The 18,298-nt window shown below is 50.0% G+C and overlaps 4 protein-coding genes; 1 reads left to right on the top strand and 3 right to left on the bottom strand.

The window, feature by feature from the left end:
- Positions 1-4,646: 4,646 nt before the first annotated feature.
- Positions 4,647-7,346, top strand: GSTUM_00008944001 (uncharacterized protein). XM_002840387.2 has 3 exons: positions 4,647-4,823; positions 5,012-5,082; positions 5,181-7,346. Exons 1-3 carry the CDS (start codon positions 4,722-4,724, stop codon positions 6,334-6,336), a joined length of 1,329 nt encoding a protein of 442 aa, XP_002840433.1. The 5' UTR covers positions 4,647-4,721; the 3' UTR covers positions 6,337-7,346.
- A 282-nt stretch (positions 7,347-7,628) lies between these two features.
- On the bottom strand, positions 7,629-10,416 carry GSTUM_00008945001 (uncharacterized protein; the record flags this gene model as incomplete). XM_002840388.2 has 4 exons in its annotated part: positions 9,936-10,416; positions 9,650-9,874; positions 9,022-9,569; positions 7,629-8,952 (listed from the first exon to the last, which is right to left on the bottom strand). The coding sequence occupies exons 1-4, from the start codon at positions 10,113-10,115 to the stop codon at positions 7,629-7,631; spliced, it is 2,277 nt and encodes a 758-aa protein (XP_002840434.1). The 5' UTR covers positions 10,116-10,416.
- A 1,670-nt stretch (positions 10,417-12,086) lies between these two features.
- On the bottom strand, positions 12,087-12,707 carry GSTUM_00008946001 (uncharacterized protein; the record flags this gene model as incomplete). Its single annotated transcript, XM_002840389.1, has 1 exon — positions 12,087-12,707. One exon carries the CDS (start codon positions 12,705-12,707, stop codon positions 12,087-12,089), a length of 621 nt encoding a protein of 206 aa, XP_002840435.1.
- A 328-nt stretch (positions 12,708-13,035) lies between these two features.
- On the bottom strand, positions 13,036-13,290 carry GSTUM_00008947001 (uncharacterized protein; the record flags this gene model as incomplete). The annotated part of the gene is made up of 1 exon (XM_002840390.1): positions 13,036-13,290. The coding sequence occupies one exon, from the start codon at positions 13,288-13,290 to the stop codon at positions 13,036-13,038; it is 255 nt and encodes an 84-aa protein (XP_002840436.1).
- Positions 13,291-18,298: the final 5,008 nt, after the last annotated feature.

Genomic DNA, 18,298 nt, shown 5'->3' on the forward strand with positions numbered 1-18,298 from the left:
GGAGTATGATCCTTGGTCGTTGGGGAAAACCATTGGTGGGACTCCATCAACTTCGTATGGGTAGCTTGGCGCAACCTGGTGGATATCACTCAAACTCATCAGGCTACTAGAGCTTTCGCCGGAAGTTACTGGGCGTGGATATCTATGTTGAAGGGGCTCATCGAAGCCGATTCTACCGCTTGCCAATTGCAGAAAGGGGTCTAGGTTCGGATCCAGATTAGGATCCATCGGCACTCCAAACGGTTGCATATGGTTTTCAATGGTCCCTGACTCAGAGATGGTCCCGGGAGAAGACACGACATATGGGACAGTATCTCCACCTTCCGAATTACTGAAGCCAGAGCCAGGGCTTATTGATTGGTAATCTTCTTCGGGTGGGTCGTCGGCAGTGCTTTTTGGAGTGGAATAATCCACCCACATCGGGGTTTCTACTCCCACATTTAGTAAAGCTTTGGAAGAATACTTTGCTTGAGGAAATATTGTATACCTGGGTTTGTCTCATCCTCTTTGTCCCAGTCTTTGAGCCTCCTGCGTGAGCGCTCGAGTTTTTCTTGACTGACTTTATGCCCCTTATAAGTGAATTCCGTCTCCTTCCCTTCCGCATGCCTTCGCTTCTGGATCCTAAGCATCGCACATGCAGCTCCTCTATTGAGGCTCTTCCCAAGTTCCCACTTTTTTATCTTCTTTTTACATTGTGTATCGCTAAGCACCGGAAAGTTAGATACATGCATTCTTTGGCTACGTGTCAGAGCGCCGGAAGTGGGCCACATACTTCGCGTAAAAGCCATGCTCGGTGGCCATAATCCTCCTCACATCATCCAAGCGGCGGTCCTCGTTAAAATAGAGTTGTGTGAACATTTCACGGCGCTCCTCCCACTCGACCGGAGTAATCTCTCTCATTTTGTAATTTTCTTCCCATGACTTTGTCGTTTTCGACGGCTTCGAAGACGCAGACGCAGACGTTGAAGGGTCTCGAGAAGCCATCCTCTGCTCTCTGGACTTTAGCGCAAGTGGGGTACCGTAACGGTCGGTTTGCAATTTTGATACAGTTAGTGTTGTTTACGATCCAGAAGTCGACCTTTCTTGCGGCGACAAACTTACAAAGCGGGCGTAGACGTCTAAGCTTATATTATCTTGAGGTGCGTAGTCCGTCAAAAGTGCCCGTGCCAAGCATGAATATTTTCAAGCTGACCGAAAAAGGAATTCACCACCTGGTGTTGTGGCAGATTTCGCTAGCTGCAGGGTCCTTTTGACATTGTCGATTTCGGGCCAATCAGCATGGATCACCTGGCGCACCCAGTCACGGTTGGCATTCCTCGCGGCGACCTGCAGGAACAGGATACGGTATGATGCCATTTGGATTGACGGTACTCGAATACTCGTACCGTACAATTGTACTCGAGTATACCCGGTATTAACAACATCTCGGCGCGAGGGGGATCGGAGTAGAAACCGAAATTAAGCCCCCATTTATAGCGACATCGAAGACATCCACGAGTGACCTCTGATGATTCAATATATAGTTGTTAGTACAATACTCCTCTCGCCCTGTCACCTGTAACGAGTGTAACTGCCAGTGAAGTAGGCGTCAGTATCAGAAGCCGGAACTGCCGTCATAGGGCTGGCCCTTCCAATTGGTTCAATCATAATTGATTATTCTGGATCTTCTACTATCAGCGGGCAACACGAACCCTGGGGGTGAGTGAATGCGGTGGCGGTGGCGGCCATTGCAACCCTCTTAAGTTGACCTTGAAGAGAATCCGGAACAAATCAAAATTGCCGAAGTCTAATGGAAGGTTCTTCAGTATCTATACCCCTACACGGGCCAGTCTCTAATTCTATTATGGAGGAATTGTCAAACAGAGCACACCACATCTACCCCGGGATATGCGAAGCTGAAGTGGCATAACTCTACCGCCACAGCAGAGGACAAATCAATGGGCACATAAGGCACTCATTTTTGCTTGTGAGGGCTTGCACGGCGATTGACAGGATACCGGACTTTGTCTCAAAGTTCGGTATGAAGAGCTATGCTCATGCACGTGCTCGTTTTTTTCATTTGAGAGTCGCTAATCCAAAGCAGAATTGTTAAAGCTATCCTTGAACCAGACACCCAGATGATCTGGCGAAGGAGTTCACAAGATCTCCGATAATCTAACTAGGAGAGATACTCGCGGTCGGTGTTCCCTATCAGTACCGATGGATTGGGTTCTTATTCACCGCAATCCCAGGCTACCGAGTTCGGGCCACCGTACGGGGGACAGGTTCGAGCGAGGTAAACCCTGGACTGCCACAATAACTGAAGAATATACAAGGCTGAAACTCCGTGTACAGCACCACATAGACACAAAGATACCCAGTCCTCCGAGAGGATTCTTCTTAGACCCTTGGATTATCTATCTACGATGGTGATCGGGGGCAAACATTGTCTGAGTTCTAACCTAGCTGTACAAGTACCGTACTCGTACAAGTAAGAAACAAGGTTCTGCCAACCATTTTTTTTGTTTCGGGGGCTGACCTCGATCTCTCCCTCCCTCAATTTACCGAAAAGGCCTAGTCCAATCTTGCTTTCAGACTACTGCAGGTGGCCCTGACAGCCAAATGTCAATATCTACCACCCACGCTCGGTTATGATGGCGAGATTGTTGGGGCTGGAGATGGCGCAAAAGGAGTCCGCAGACATACGGATAAGTCAGGGCTTCAAGTAGTCTAAGCCGGCTTCAGCTCAAGCTTATCATTTTTTGGAATTTGATGACACCAGCGCTAACTTCTAAAATAACTCAAGCCTCAACAAAAAAAAACTTCCTTCATTTCGCTTTCCAAGGACCTTACTATCACAACGCTTATTATTAACATAAGAGTACAGTCAAACCTCGCTGTCCCGGATCACGATAATCCGGATACCTCGCTGTCTCGTATGAATCTCAGTGAACTCTGAATTTCCTTCTACCGAAGCCTGGCCCGTTGTCCGGATCCCTCGCTGTGCCGTATGGATTCTTCGGATTTTGGCCGTCCGGGATAGCGAGGTGCGACTATACTGTACAGTAATCCGAAGCAAGCAAAAGAAAAAGAAAACTATAGAAAAACCAATAGTGTGGCAGACCAAAAAAGCATCATAGATTAGATGATGGAAGGTTCGAATGTCATACAGGTACTCGAATACAAGATTTGTGCGTGTGTGTGGGGGGGGGGGGTATGTGTGTATGATATGAGTATGTGCGTGGGTGCGCGTGATGCTCGAATATTGGCACAACTTATCTATGATACGTAGGATGTTGAGAGATGCGACACGATACCCTCCATCCATCGTCTATCATACCTGCAATGGTAGAGTACGGAACTCCTCTGATCGCATTTGGCCGCCCGGCCGTCTGTCAGCCTCGGGGGTTACGGGTATGATATTACGATACCGACCAAGCCAACGCAACCTGGGGAGGCTTCTCTGTTTTTCTTCGCTCTTCAATATAAATATGCCAGCACTGTAGGAGTACCGTGGAGTGCTCGCTTGAGCCAAAATTCCTTAAGAGGAATGATAGTAAAAAAAAAGGAAAGGAGGAGAAATAAAAAAAAAGCACGCATTGCGAGGTTCTCCTGTATGAAAGGTCGGAACTGAATGATTTGACTCGAACCTGGTAAAGATGCGGTGCTCGCATTACACAAGAATGGTGGAAAGATGGGGTACGGAACTGTGCTTGAGCGGGTACAGTGCTCAAGTACAATACTAGTACGTACCGCATCGATCTGGGGATAAGGCGTACCGGTAGCTCACTGCACAGTAGCGTGGAGACATCCCAAGGCCCGAGGGATGGGGAATACCACTGGTCTAAGACAATATTTCCCGCCTGCGGGTTGTTCCAAACCATCATACTCGTATTATAAGCGTGGGAGGTTATAATGGCTCGACATGACTGTTTACCTGTAAGGAAACGCGGTGCCATGCGTTATTTGTGTGCGGTTGTGGGGGTGCTAGTGCTCGAGTAGTGTGAGCTATTATCATACTCTTGGGACACTCATCGGCTTCAATCACTTGGGTTACCGGCACTCACCCACCCCGAGGGTAAACGAGATTAGGTTGTTTGATGAATCCACGCGAAGCCTTGGACAAAGATACCCGCATCATGTCGAGGATTTTTGTGCACTTTTTTTCCTTTTTCTTCTTCCGCCGATAGTGTGGGGGTGGGTGAGTGACGATGGTGATGGTGATAACGATGGTGCTGGAGGAGGCTGTCTGGTTTGCTTTGCGAAAGCGGAGAAGACCTAACAGTAGAATGCTCGGCCTAGCACGACACTTGTATGACAACGTGTGATGCTGGACCAGTGAATCGCTTTGAACAAGCAATACGTGAACTTTGTTCAAATTCTCAGAAATGGGCAAATATAGCCTGCTGGGCTGACTTGTCGGGGATGTCCACTACCCTGCACGGCGCTCTCTTGAACCCTTTCTCCCTGCCGTTATTAATATTGGCCGTCAATTTGGGCTCCCAGACATCCACTATCTCGCCGTGTTTTAACAGACCCACTCCCACCTAGTGCTGCATCCTCCTTTGATCCTCCATATCTGTTGTTACCCTTCCGAGAACAGAACCCCACCCGATATCCCTGCTCCCCGAAACGAGCAAATCCTCTCCTCTTTCCTCCAGAGGGAAGTCTTCCTCTAACAACTTTTCATCGCAGAAGACAAAAAAGGACCCTCCCCCACCAAATTTAACTCCTGCCAAACCATGGGCGCTACTGTACGAGTACAAGTGTTCGCTGCCAACAATAGTTCGTACCGGGATAGGAAGCGCGCTCATCGTGCTTGCGATCAATGCAAGAGGAGAAGGGTAAGGTCTTTGGCTTTCTTTTTTTTTCTTTTTTCTCCCCCCCATTTTTTCCCACCTTTTTCCCATTTTTTTTATTTTTTATTTCCCATCGCATGATCCCTGCCAGAGGTGGGGGTCGGGAGGGTGGAGAATCTCGTCATTACGGCACCGCCCGCGATCTTGACGACCATTGTTAACTTCTTCAACAGAAGAGATGTCTACCTCCCTTCGAGAACCATGAGAGATGCGCGGGATGCACGAGAGATGGATTATATTGTAGGTTCGTAAGATTTTAAACCTTTTCCTCTTAAATCTGATTCTTTCCTAATTTCTGAAGAATTGTTAAACTGACGATTTTTCTCTTTTCCACCTACGCAGCCTAGTTGCGGTAGAGCTATCGCAAGGCGGCGGTTCTGCCACCGCAGGTGCTCCGGTAAACCCAGCAGAGGTCGAGAGCGAAGGATTCACGGATAAACTCGCTGTGTCGTCTGATCGGGAGGGGCAGTCCCGCTTTATAGGAGATCTGAACCCGGAAGCGGCACTACTTTCGGCAACGTCTAATCTTCCATCGGGACCCTCCTCGTCGTCGGCCCCAGCCCTGGACAGTAACGAAATAGGTGTCTGGGTGTCGCATCCACAAGCCGTTCCCCGCTCACGAAAACGCCGCAAGAGCCCGGATACTACTCAACCCTCTACGGGCACGGAGCCCACTCTGGCTACGCATTACAACAACTTCCTTGAATCTCTCAATGCCTTCTCGCGGCCCCCACGTCCAAGCGTGGACGCTCTGCTATTGCTGTATATGGAATCTGTGCACCCGGTCTACCCACTCGTAGACACGTACACGATAAGCCTCTTCAAAACCCCCGACGCAATCCCCCCCGTCTTGCTGCTAAGCATCCTCCTCGTTGCCTCCCGCCACCCAAAAGCCGCCGAGCATCTAGTCCTCCCACCGACGAATGCCCTGCTCGCGCCCCGGGAATTCGCCTCGACCCTGTACACCCGGATAACGGCGCTGCTGCACACGGGAAACGAGAAGGACCGCATACGGCTCATCCGTGTGTATGGGCTGCTATCGCTTCACTCGGCTGATGGCCCCCACGGGAATGAGGTTGCGAGTATGAATTTGTGCACTGCCATACACCATGCGCATTCTGCCGGTTTACATCTCAAAAGGGATCGGAACGGTAGCAGTGGCGAGACGGAGCTCTGGTGGTGTCTTTGGGAGCTAGATAAATTGCAGGCGGCGATAAATGGACGTCCGGTGCTGGTGCGTGGGGAGGACACGTCGATTGATTTTCCAACCAGGGATGAGGGGACCGGTGTTTTCCGCGGGATGGTTAGGCTAGCGGAGTTATTAGAAGAGGTTATCGCATTGTATAGACCCAGGAAAGAAAAAGAAGGCGAGGCTTTCCGATGGGAGGAAGACTTTCCCTCCTTCGAACAGGTCGTGGGGGAGACAAATTGTGGTGACCAAGGGTTATTAGGTATCTCCCGCCCTATACCCCCCTTACCGTCATCCGAAACTAATTGAGAGCGGAAAAGCAACCCTATCCCTCTTCTACCACGCAATCTCAATCCTGTCCCACAGAACGGCAACTTCAAGCCCGCACTCTCCCTCCCACAGCCGCCGTACAACCTCCGCAAAAGCAATCTATGAAACCCTCTCAAACCATTCCCTCATGCATCTTCTCCCGCCAACCTCGATAACACCTTACGCCGCTTCACTATCCCTCGCAACCTTCTGCGCCCTTGTCCGGGGGGGCGAAAGGGTATACCTAAAGGCATACAAAGATATGGTAAAGGTTCTGGAAACCCTATCGAGATGGTGGTGGTTCGCCGGTGCAATGGCAGCCCTGGGAAAAGAAGCCGTCGGGCGAAAAGGAAAGGTCGAGTGCGCACTAGCCCTGTCGAGTCTTCGTGAAGGCGGCGAGGCCACCGTCCCAGTGTCCGAGGGACAGCAGACACTCCAACAACAACAGCAAGAGCAAGAACAAGAACAACATCACCACCATCATCAACAGCAAGAACAGGAGCAGCAGGAACACCCAGAGCAAATACAAGTCTCAGTCTCTAGAGTCGGCATGCCTAGCACGACCGGTATGGCCGTTTGTATGCCACCGAATACAACCGCTGGAGGGCCCACCAGCGGGGGGGGATGGGAGAGAGACATGGAATGGGGGGGGTACCCGGGCCAATTCATGTTAGACGTCTGGGACCCGAGCAACCCGATCGGCTTTTACGACCCAATGTTTACCGATGGTGGGGTTATGGAGTTTAACAATGGTGGTGGTGGTGATGGGGGAGTAAGTCTTGGAGCAGGCTTGGCGGTGGAGTTAAATATGGGGTTTGAAATAGGGTATGCTAGGGATGAGTGTTTGGCTTAAGTTTTTTTATTTTTTATTTCTCACTTTTTCATTCTTTTCACCTTTTCCTTGTGTGGACGCCGGGGGAGGGAGGGATGGGTGGTGGATTGAGATGACTGATTGGTTGATTGGTGGGAGATGGGTAGTCTAGGTCAAATTGATCGGTGATGTGAAGTCTAACTCGGCGACGCTGGAACGGGAACATGAATAGTATATGTTATATCATACACTCAACCCACGGCGTGCAACCCCTCCACAATATTATTATCCACCTCTCGTACATGGTATCATACCATGACATACCACGCTTTACGAACAATCCAAGCCCAGTATAAAAGCTTATCATACGCAAACAAATCATTACCCCCCACCCAACATAAATCTGCCTTGCATCGTATGATAATAATATTATAATATTATAAAATATAACACTATATAATACACCCTACCCTCGCCCTCATCACCCCCTAAACCCCCTCAACTCCTCCGCACTCTTTGCCCTTCCAATACCAACCTTAACCCCACCACCACCACCACCATCAAACTCTCCAGCAACCCTCGTCATGCGGACCAACTCCCTCCCACGTCTAGAGCTCAACGCGCGCCCGCCATCGTTACTGTTGGTAGCAGTTGGTATCGAAATTACCAATCCATTCCAACTAGCAAATCTCTTTCTTGCGGAGTTCGCAACGGGTTCTGCTCCCTCACCCTCCTCCTCATCCGAGATACTAAATGTGGAGTGGTCCGGTTGGAGGGTGAAGTAATCCCCCGTGGTATTAGTGCGGGAGGCGATTGGGGCTGTGGCTGTGGCTGTCTTTGCTCTACGGTGGTGGTGGTGAGTGGGCTGGTGGGGTGGCTGATGTTGGTTTGTGAATTTTGAATGAATGCTTTCTGTGCCGGTGGTTTGGTGTCTTCGCCTAAGTGTCTTCCTCCCGCTACCATTACTGCTTGTGCTCCCTAGCCTGGTGTTAGGAGGTGTGTGCGCCGCCGCCCCCGCTGCACCGAATCCCCTTGGGGACCTCATCACGCATATTCCCCCCGTTCTTCCTCCTCCACCCGCTCCCACCCCCGCCGTCGCCCATGACCCATCACCCCTACCCGGTTCAAACACCACCCTTGTGCGCAAAACATGAATGACACGATCCAGCTCCAACTCAACAAGGACATGGTTCCGCACGCGCGTCAGACGCGGCCACGTTGCGCGCTCACCGCGCTCCATGGCCGTGCGCACGAACTCTGCCGTCGGGTTCTTCAGCATGCGCGGCAGGTCGGCGTACGGCGTTTCCGGGAATATATTGATGTCGCCCGAGTACTTTTGGCTCAGCACAGCACGCAGCTTGGTCATTGACGTGGGGAAGATGCCTAACTCTGAGAGGATGTTCAGGCGGTGGAGAGTCTCGGTGTGCGCTAAGGTTAGGATTTTCGTGCGCCAGGTTGAGGTCGGCTCTGGTGTGGGGGCGGTGATGAGAGAGGGGGGGGAGGGGGAGGAAGGCGGATCTTTGGTTAGGAAGGGCACCACGTGCGGGTTTACTTGGCTTACGATGAAGTGGTTCACGTTGAACATTTCGGAGAGTCGTGACATGGGGAGGTCATTGTCCACGCTGCCGTCTATCCAGCGTTGCGGGGATGGGTCCCAGGGTGTTGGGAGGCCGGTTTGGGGATCTTTTGCTAGAATCGAAGTGGAGGTGAAGAGGAAGGGCACGGAGCAGGATGCTGCCACGGCGGACCAAATTAAAACATTCGGGGCTGAGACGTAGTTTAATAGGCGGGGGAGCTCGTATATGCTTTTACACTGCGTTAGTGATTCGATTTCGCAAGGACGAGTGAGCGGGGGTGAAAGATAATAATAATACCTAGCGCTGCTGACGCAAATATTCAAAATCCTCCTGGTACGATTATACGCCTCTTGAAAGGTAATGTCCCCCAATAACTCCCGCATCACTCGCGTGAGGTACTTAATGTCGATCCAGGCACCGATCTTCAAGAACCTCGTCACCCGCTGAAGCACACTCTCCGGCTTTTTCCCGTCCTCGAAAACGTCTAGGTTCCCATAGGGGAATTCCTCTAATATGGTGGGTATCTCGTCGTCCGTGCGTGTGCACAACACCGCCGCTACTATCGACCCCGCCGAGGCTCCGGATATGATCCTGGGCAGGAGGGATTGCTCCAACAGCGCTTTAAGCACGCCCACATGGTTCATGCCGAACGTTGCGCCGCCCGATAGGAGCAGTGCTGTGCGGCCGAAGGCCTGGCGGGTCTTTAGCAGCGAGTCCAAGATCTCACGGCTCGATGGTGCGTCGAGTGTTGGGGGAATTGTAAGTAGAGCGTTTAGAGTTAGCACGCAGGAGTTGATGTATTCTTCTATTAATCGCTTTGTACCGGTGTGGGAGTGTTTGTATAGCTGTTTTTTTGTTTTTTTTTGCAAAGCATCACACGAGTTAATAACATCGGATGTGACAGAGCAGGAGGAGAGGCCCCTACACGAATATTCTCCATATCCCCCAGATTTCGCGAGAGCGTCGTGCGGATTAGGAACAACATCCTGTTGACGTCGCATGATATCCGTGCTTCATCGAGCTGCCTCAGACGTGCCGCTACGAGGGTGTAATCGTAATCCGGTGATTCGACTTCGGACTTCCATGCTTCATTGCCCTCCAGAACGTCGAGTTCCTGTGCGGCCTTGTGCCAGCCGGCGTATGTCGTTGCCTATACACAATCAGTCACTGGACCATATCGTAGAATGGCGAGCGCAGGCAAGGGGACGAACATTTTTCAATCTAGCGCTAGCAAGTTGATGTCGTTTCATACGTTCATCCAGCACAAACGCGGACGAAAGCAACGATGCAGGGTCCCGTAGGACCCTTAGTATCGGCGTGATGATGCTCCCGCTAGTGCTCGTCGAAACGTCCTCCGAAGTGAAGTGTCTGCGCGAGGGTATGAACGACATGCTGATCTCTCGAGCGTGAGGGCGTTGATCAAGCACTGCCGCGGGGCAGTCGTGGGCGAAGGAGGTGAGGTGGAAAGGAAGGGGAAGGGCGCCGTATGAAGTAGTATCACCGTAGTCCACTGTGCTGTACAGTACTTGAGTGCAAGTGTGCTCGAGGGATGTAATTTAAGGAGTGTGTAACTGTGGATTGTGGGGGAGGGGGGATGACGGTAGAGGTGGCGGGATTGGAAGTAGAAAAGGGTGCAACTGCCTCACCGGCTCTACCATACCTTAAGCCACCGCACTGGACGTACAGCACCAATCCCCCCCTTCTCCCTTCCTTCCTCCCTCCCTCCTATCACTACCTGCACCTTCTTTTTCCTCCGGTGTACGATGCTACACACATGATACCGGCAGTCACCAGCTACCCCGCGAGTCAACAAAATTCCAGGTCATCGGTTCCACCCTAACGATTGTCAAGTGACAAGATACACACCGTCGTGTGGGGGGCATCGACATTGCCATTAGAAATGGAGTTAGTCCTGTATGAATTTAAAAAAAGAGAAGTGGTCAAAGCCATGCGATCGGTTGGTTGGTTGATCGATTGGTTGACCTGACCAAGCCCGGGATCTTATCCACGCCGGGAAAAGTTCCTGCTTTTCCTTTCTTTTCTTCTTCCTCTTCCTTCTGCTTTCCCGGTCCCGGGGAAGGAAGGGAATCCGCTGGGACCGGGAAGGAAATTACACTCGGGGAAGAGTGTTTTTCATTCCTTCACGGTGCTGTATGAGTGCTGTATACCGGTACAATGCTCATGACAGAGGGAAGGAGGATTAAGCTTTACTTGTATTCCCCTTTGTTCGTTTCACCCTTCCTTCCATCCATCCTCCCTTCCCTCTCCTTCATTCCTTCCTTCTCTTCCCGAGTACTCGAGTATTATACTGTAATATAAGTTAACTCTCTTGGAGTTCGATTGTCGTCCCATCCCATTTTCACATGCAAAAACTTCCAGCACTGGGCCAAGCCATACGAGCAGACCCAAGAAAGCCTCACAAAATGACCACTCGCTGCCTGTTCCCGCGCAATTATCACCGGTAAATTTATTACTCGAATACAAATTATTCGAGGTGCTCACCCACCAAAGAAAAAGAAAGGAAGAGAGAGAAAAAAAATTAAGTCGGAAAAAAAGCGATTGGCTACCGGTATGATACTCGAGCACTCCCATCTTAGGAGGAATGGAATTCTTTTTCTTTTTCTTCTTTTCGGAGTATGCCGTACACCATACAAGTAAATTTACCGGTATTTTGCCCTTCCATGGCCCGATTCCCCGCTTTCCTGGGTATGACCTAGACCACCGGTAATTTAGCGACTTTGCTTCCCAAAACTCACAAAGTATCAATCACTTTTTGGTGGAGAGGTCGCCTAGTCACGGCGTAGAGTTGCTGTGTTCGGAAGGGCGGGGAATCTGCACGTCTCATCAGTATGATACTTGTACGAGTATGATACATGGGATAATATGGTGAGCTAGACTACTCGAGTACTAAGCACGTTGATATCTTAGCCCTACCCTCTCGATACTAGTGAGGGGGTTATCGTGATGATGGGGTAGGTAGGGCCCATTGCAGCACCCATGTTTTGATCCGGGGCATTGGTCTTGGTGATGAAGTACTGTATGTGTGGCTGTAGCATGTTAAACTTAGCAAGGTGAGCGTCATAATCTCGCCGTGCCATGCTGCCGGCGGTGGGGTTTATACCGTTGAATCTAGTAAGAGCGCTCGAGTAGAATTAAGCTACGAGTATCATAAAGGCCAACTCAAAGTACTCGTACAAGTATCGATACAGTACCAATTGAAATCCAGCCCGTTATCCGTCCCGCCCCCCCCACCCCCCTAGGAACCATCATGAAAACATCGTAGAGCCCACAACTCCGGCGCATAAAACCATACAACACCACCCACACCCACCGCCCAATCAATCGATGCCGCAAGAGAACCTCTACCCCCTCACCCACTCCTCCACCTCACCAACCAAAACCCCCATAACACCCTCCTCGCGCCAAAAGTGTCCTGCACCCCCCACCTCCACACCCTTCCACCTCTCGCCCTCCATCTTCTCCCTCCACTTCCTGTACTTCCGAACGCCCGTGAATGTATCCCCATCTCCGTAAACCGCCAACACTCTAGCATCCACAGCCTCGATACCCTTCTCCCCCTCGTCCACACTTCCGCGACCGAGGCTCCAGGCCTTCACCCCCGGGAAACCCATCATAAGACTACTTATGGGCGGGAGTAAGGGAGACACGAGTAGATATCGAGCAGTGACTTTCCACTTCTTGTCGATGCCATGATGCACTTGTTCGCATTCCAGTTTTCTATTCTCCTCCCGCTGGATAGCGGCGTGAACGGCGGCGCGGTTGAAAGTTCCGCTGTAAGAGGTTCGGGTGTTGGAATGTGTATCCAGCCACTTGCGCGCACTCTCTTTCGCCGTGAGAAGCGCTTTAGCGAACGCGGGCGTACAAGGAGGCGGCGCCTCCAGTAGTTTCAGTATATCCAAGACTGGAGGTGTCAGACTGGCAATCAGCGACCCGTACGAGTATCCGCCTATTAGTAGTTCCATTTCTTCCTCCTCACCCTGCTCCTCGGCTTTCTCCACCACCACTTCCTTCCCCTCCGGAAACCCGCGCAACGGTGACGCCGGCGCGCTAAGCCTTGGTGAAGAAGCCGGTGCAAGAATCACCGGCGGTGGTAATAGCTGCACGTAGGCCAAACACCACACCACGACCGAGACGAAGTCTTTAACTTCGAGTTTTCCTGTCCATGACGTTCGCCCTTTTCCGTGTGCTCCTCTATAATAGTCACCGATTAGCCTCCCACCTGTCTTTCTGCCTTAACCCCCCATTACATCGGAAGCGTCTTTCTTTTTCTTTTTCTTCCCCGTTTTTATTTTATTTCAAGTCGTACCGAAAATTGAAGGTAGAAACTACCCAGCCTGCTCTCAATAGTGTCTTTACAACCTCCAGCACTACGTGATCGTCGTAGCTCCCACCCAACGGTGCGTATGGATGTCCGATTATGGCTAACTTTCGGTGCCAGTGTTGGGTCGTTGGGGCGGTGTAGCTTGCGGGTAAGTAGACTCTTGCATCGAGGAGGTAGGCGTCGAGGTAGGAGGGTATTTGCAGGTTGAGGGAGGGAGCCGGCATTATAGTGGGTTTGCCATGCGTGTGCACCGGGGCAAGAGGGGGTAGGTGTAGGTGTGGGAGGAATAAACTATGTGGGCTCGGTGTCGTAGATTTCGGGTTGTGGTATCGTGTGTGTGTGTGGTGCTCTCTCTCCTGTTGAATGATGCTGTGCTTGTCAAGTTCGGTTGCAACTTGCAAGAGGAAATGAGATTTGCGGTCGGAGTCATATTTGGGAGCGGGATAAATTGATCGTTTTAGCCCTAACCCTGTCTTCTCGAAGGCTAACAGAGGTTGCGGGGGTTATTCATCCCATAGGTAGTCTAATTTATGTTTTCACACTTGTGTAAGATCGCCAGAAAATGCTGGTGGGGGTTGATCTCTGGCGTTCTTTGTTCGATAATAGTACTTTTTTTCTTTGTCCGGGCCTTGGTGGTATATACACGTGTAGCTTTATAGGAATATCATAATACTGTAGCCATACCGGTAGCATCATATCGTACGGTAAATTTACTGGACGGCTCGCTGCCGCCACATCATCACACAATGCCCCAACGTATCAGCCATTCATAGATTACCGTGTATGTCAAGTATCATACCAAATATCCACTCCTCGAATTGCAATATAGACAAGGTAGAAAGAGAAGTAGTGGGTAAATGATATCCCATAGAACCTCAAGCAAGTCCAAGGGGAGAAAAGGCTAAACAATTCAACACAACAGATACTCGTATATGCATGCTGAAGACCCCTCGCTCGACACTGGCATGGAAATGCGGAAGAGCGGGCTGTATCGTGGGAAAAGTGTAGCGCAATGGAGCTTTTCCCAAGGACCAAAGACCGGGGGATCGGGGTGCCATAGGTTGCCCTGGACCGAATCCCACACAATACACTTGTGTCCTGTTTGGTATGCCAGGATTATGATAGACTAGGTTTTTCTTTTCGGGATTGGATCAGGATTTTGGGTCTAGGCTTTCTCGGAAAAACTATGGTATCATATCATACCGTAAGTCACAGAAATCCAACCCTAACGACCGATAAGCCTATTTTGTTTATTCTTCTCATATTATCATAAAACCATTGGCTCCTCCATTGCTGTCTTCTTGAGAGATTTACATCAGATATCATATACAAATTATTACTATTCTATGACAAAACCCTTACATGTTTGGTGTTATGATATATGGCCAACCTCCAAAGTCTGGACTTTAAAGTTTCTAGACTTTGGTTTTCAAGCCCGGACTTTAAGTCCAAATCCAAGTTCAATAATGGCGTACCAAACAGGACATTAGAATGTACGGTCGGTACAGTATCATATCATACCTTGACCACATCAGGCCCCGATGAAAAAGCAGTATACTGTACGATCTCACCAAACTCCCACACACCATTTTCCTACAAACCCTGCAGCTGCGCTAGCCCGAAACTGGCAGGGACTGGATTGATCGCGAGGTAACATGCACAGCTGTGGAAGCATCGACCAAAGCGATGACCAAGCACGGGGGTGGTTGAAGACCGTCGAGAAACCCATAGCTTGCGCCGATAAAGAGTATGTGAATAACGGGAGAATTGCTATGAGTGAGGTGGGTTGGTATGGGGGTGCGTTGCCCCCCACTTGCTAAAGTCCCCGAAAACGAGTGATCACACATGATTTTCCTATTTTCTCTTTTTAGGCTCGAGGGGAATTTGGGACGGTTGCGGTATTGTTTTTTTTTTTACCACGGGTTAGATGGAAATCTATCTTCCCAAAGCACCCATTCTATCTTGCTCTAATGCCCGAGCCGGAGGTGTAAGTATCGTAGCTGGTGCGTGACAAGTTGACAGTAAGCATGACGAGGGGAATTGGGAGGAGGCTAGGGGTCGATATGGGAGGATAAGACCGTAACATCATGGGAGAGATCCGGGTGGGCAGTAAGATTTTAACAAAACACAGGTGCAGACTTCGTTGACCTTGATATGGTGCGAAGAGCAGCGAAGGTAGACCAGTTACCTTTGTGCTGCGTGCCTGCCATCGCCATGGGAAACACCGGCCCCTCTCCCAACGTGACGCAAGGTCTCGCGGCTGTAGACTAGTGGCAATCCAGTTTTGGCATGATAGTAAGGATCTCAGCCTTGGGGGGTATTGGGGTGGGTCGTTATTCCGTTCGGACCTCCCTCTTTCGTATATACTGTGAGGCGATATATGACTTTTGGCAGCGTTAGTAATGCCCATTACTCTCTACTAGGGATCAATCTAATAGCGATACTACCTGCCATCTGGTAATTACTCGAGTAGTTTGGTGGACCAATTGTTTGTAAAATTGGGCAAAGCTCGTATCATAGCTGATCCATCATCGTATGCTTTGTTGCGGGTTAGGTAGATCTATTTCTACAAAGCTCTCACTTGCTGGTTAAGGTTTGGGTTAGAAGAGTGCCAGAGGTGTCACAATAACGACTCTGCCGACGTGAGTGCACGGCGCAGGGGGGGACTGTCACACTAGTGCCAAGTCACCAAATATCACTCGAAATAAATTTACTCGAGTACTCCGATATTGTGAAAAAGGGCACAGACAGTACTTGTACTATTGCGGAGTGAAAAGCAAGGACACTGATACTTTAAGTGAGGTCCTCCGCTCGCGCATATACAGGCATCGGGAAATCCCCGAATCGAGACAAGCGTGTGAAATGGGGGGAACCCTTCTGTGAGCGAACCGTCTGAAGGTGAATAGGGAGTTCCACCACTCTTCTCAAATATGGGATATGCATGATACTGCGGTTCGAAGGGGTTCACTGCAATATATGGTGGCACTTCTTGGTTCACTCCGTGCGATACCGCAATTTCACTGCTGGTTTGACAAAATCCTTGGACAAGGGACTAATTCTGAGAGGGGAAAACATGGCGGAGGGGAAGGCCAACAAGTCCTACCGAATTTGACGTTTTTCACAGGTGTTTTCTGGTGCATTGTTCGTCGTCCTCCTACATTAGTTGGAGTCCCAAAGTGCGGGATGCTGTTGGCTTGAAAATTTTCAACGCTAGTGTTGGCCCCTTTCTAGTACTCTACAGCTCGACTGCACCGACTCTCTCTGAACCACTGAGCCATCTTGCAAGCCACTGATACTACTACTGGCACGACAGCACGTCCCTCTAGCTCGTGGGTTCGTGAGCTACGGATCTCCTGTTTGAATGGCGCTGGGGCCCGTCTGGTGGGACTTCCTATTGTGGAAAGGGGTCACGGTACGATCTGGGAGCAGGATCGCTCATGTTTTCAGTGAGGGCCTTTGCCCGCGTATAAAATTATCGGGGAACCCCGGAATCAAGATGGGTGCGGAGCAGAGGAAAGTGCTTCGGTGAGTTGACTTTCTGGAGGGTGAACGGGAACGACAAGAGAGATTAAAGTAAACGCTAGAAGTATGGTAAAGTGTTGGAAGAAGTGGGCCAGACGCGACTACCGTATTCGAGTAGTGGGGCCTTGGGAGTCCAGCGTGATCACCAAAAGTGCCCAATGGATAGCGGAGGTTTCTGCAACCTTGAATCGATACTCGAGCATCCCTCGTTAGTGGTATTATCCGGGGTTGGAAGGATGATTTTTCAGTACCGGGTAACGCGGGACGGTGTATAAGGTTACGCTGCAGTGATACCAGGCTCGAATTCGCCGGGGTAACCGGAGGCAAAGTGCAGAGGCTGGAATTGATTGTATAGATATTGTAAAAACTCGGTGTTCATTAACGGAGAGTCAGAGTGAAGATATATTTCCCAAAGAAAGTGGATGATTATTTTTGAAGTGTGTGTGCTATATAATATTTTAAATATTTTCTTCTGATTTTTTTAAGAGTCCCTTTTGGCATCATATATCATTCCTAGGTTCTGGTGGAGTTCTGATGGTCTAAGTAGAGCTGCACAGGACCTCTCAGCTTCCGCATCTAATTGAAGGGAAAACGTTGTATGGCGAGGTAAAGTAATGGTAAAGTAACTATTTTTGCGTGCGTCAAGCTTACATGAAACAATAAAGTAAATTAACGTATTAATAGGCAGGAAAGTGGGCTGGGTGCAGGAGTGAATCACTTTGTATGTAGGTTTTGCTGAAAATCCTCACTGTGGAAAATTTCGGCAAAATCAAACCTCCGAATTCGGCTCAAAAAAAGTGTAAATATAGCATAAAATCTTTTACGATACTATGGATACCTCCTACACCTTTGTATCTCGTCTTACCAGTGCTGGGCGTCAATTGAGATTTTCGGATTTCTAATTTTTTGGTGCATTCTAACAGATTCAGTTCTCCGTCCGATCCGCTTCCCGGTCCAACACGAGATGTTTTTTCTGCTTTTTAACTTTGGATACCGGTGCTGGTTTCACTGGTAGTGCCGAGATAGTTTGCTAAGATTGGAGGTAGCGGCAGGATACCATCGACGATGGGAAGGAGAGGGAGAAAAGGATGCAGGCTTATCATAACTGCGGGCTGGACGAACTTTCGAAGGGGTTCGTATATTACCTACGGATAGTTAGAGGCCACCTAGACTAATGCTTGTTTGATATTCTAGTATTCAACTCTCCGGGTTGGATGTTTACTTCGCAACCCACCTCCAAAGGGAAACATGGTATCACCTATCATCCAGATACTCCCAGTCCACCATCAACTTACGGTAGAAAAAGAAAGATCGGACTATAGAGATCTCTACAGATACCACGAGCATTTACCCCCTGCTCCGGTTCAGTACCGGGGAACTTTAGAAGCCCGAATCTCCCATAAAAACCAACCTGGAAAGCAGAAACCGTACCGCCCGGTATTGTGGCGTTTCTCCCCACGGTGAAGCGCCGTACTCTGCCTTACTCTTTACTCGAGTACGGCAGGAGTCAGGAACCCATGTCAAAGCTGACAGCTGGGAGATTGTATGATGTGACCTATGTGGATCGCTCGTTACGAGGTAGCTGTTCATCCCCTGCCAGTCCCACCCGGGGCGAGGCTCTCCCGGGGCGAGGTTCTTGACCGCCAGGGTGGGCATTAATAGGTGTTGATCGCGTCGGAGTGGGGGTGCCAGCTAAGCTTAACTGGAGGA

Source organism: Tuber melanosporum (genome assembly GCF_000151645.1).
Source record: "Tuber melanosporum whole genome shotgun sequence assembly, scaffold_50, strain Mel28".
NCBI lineage: Eukaryota > Fungi > Ascomycota > Pezizomycetes > Pezizales > Tuberaceae > Tuber > Tuber melanosporum.

Bases quoted from the DNA above. Each gene is read 5' to 3' on its own strand.
- GSTUM_00008944001 (XM_002840387.2), top strand. From the start codon at position 4,722: ATGGGCGCTACTGTACGAGTACAAGTGTTCGCTGCCAACAATAGTTCG. The intron at 4,824-5,011 runs GTAAGGTCTTTG...CTTCTTCAACAG, and splicing joins ATCAATGCAAGAGGAGAAGG to AAGAGATGTCTACCTCCCTT. The intron at 5,083-5,180 runs GTTCGTAAGATT...CCACCTACGCAG, and splicing joins AGAGATGGATTATATTGTAG to CCTAGTTGCGGTAGAGCTAT.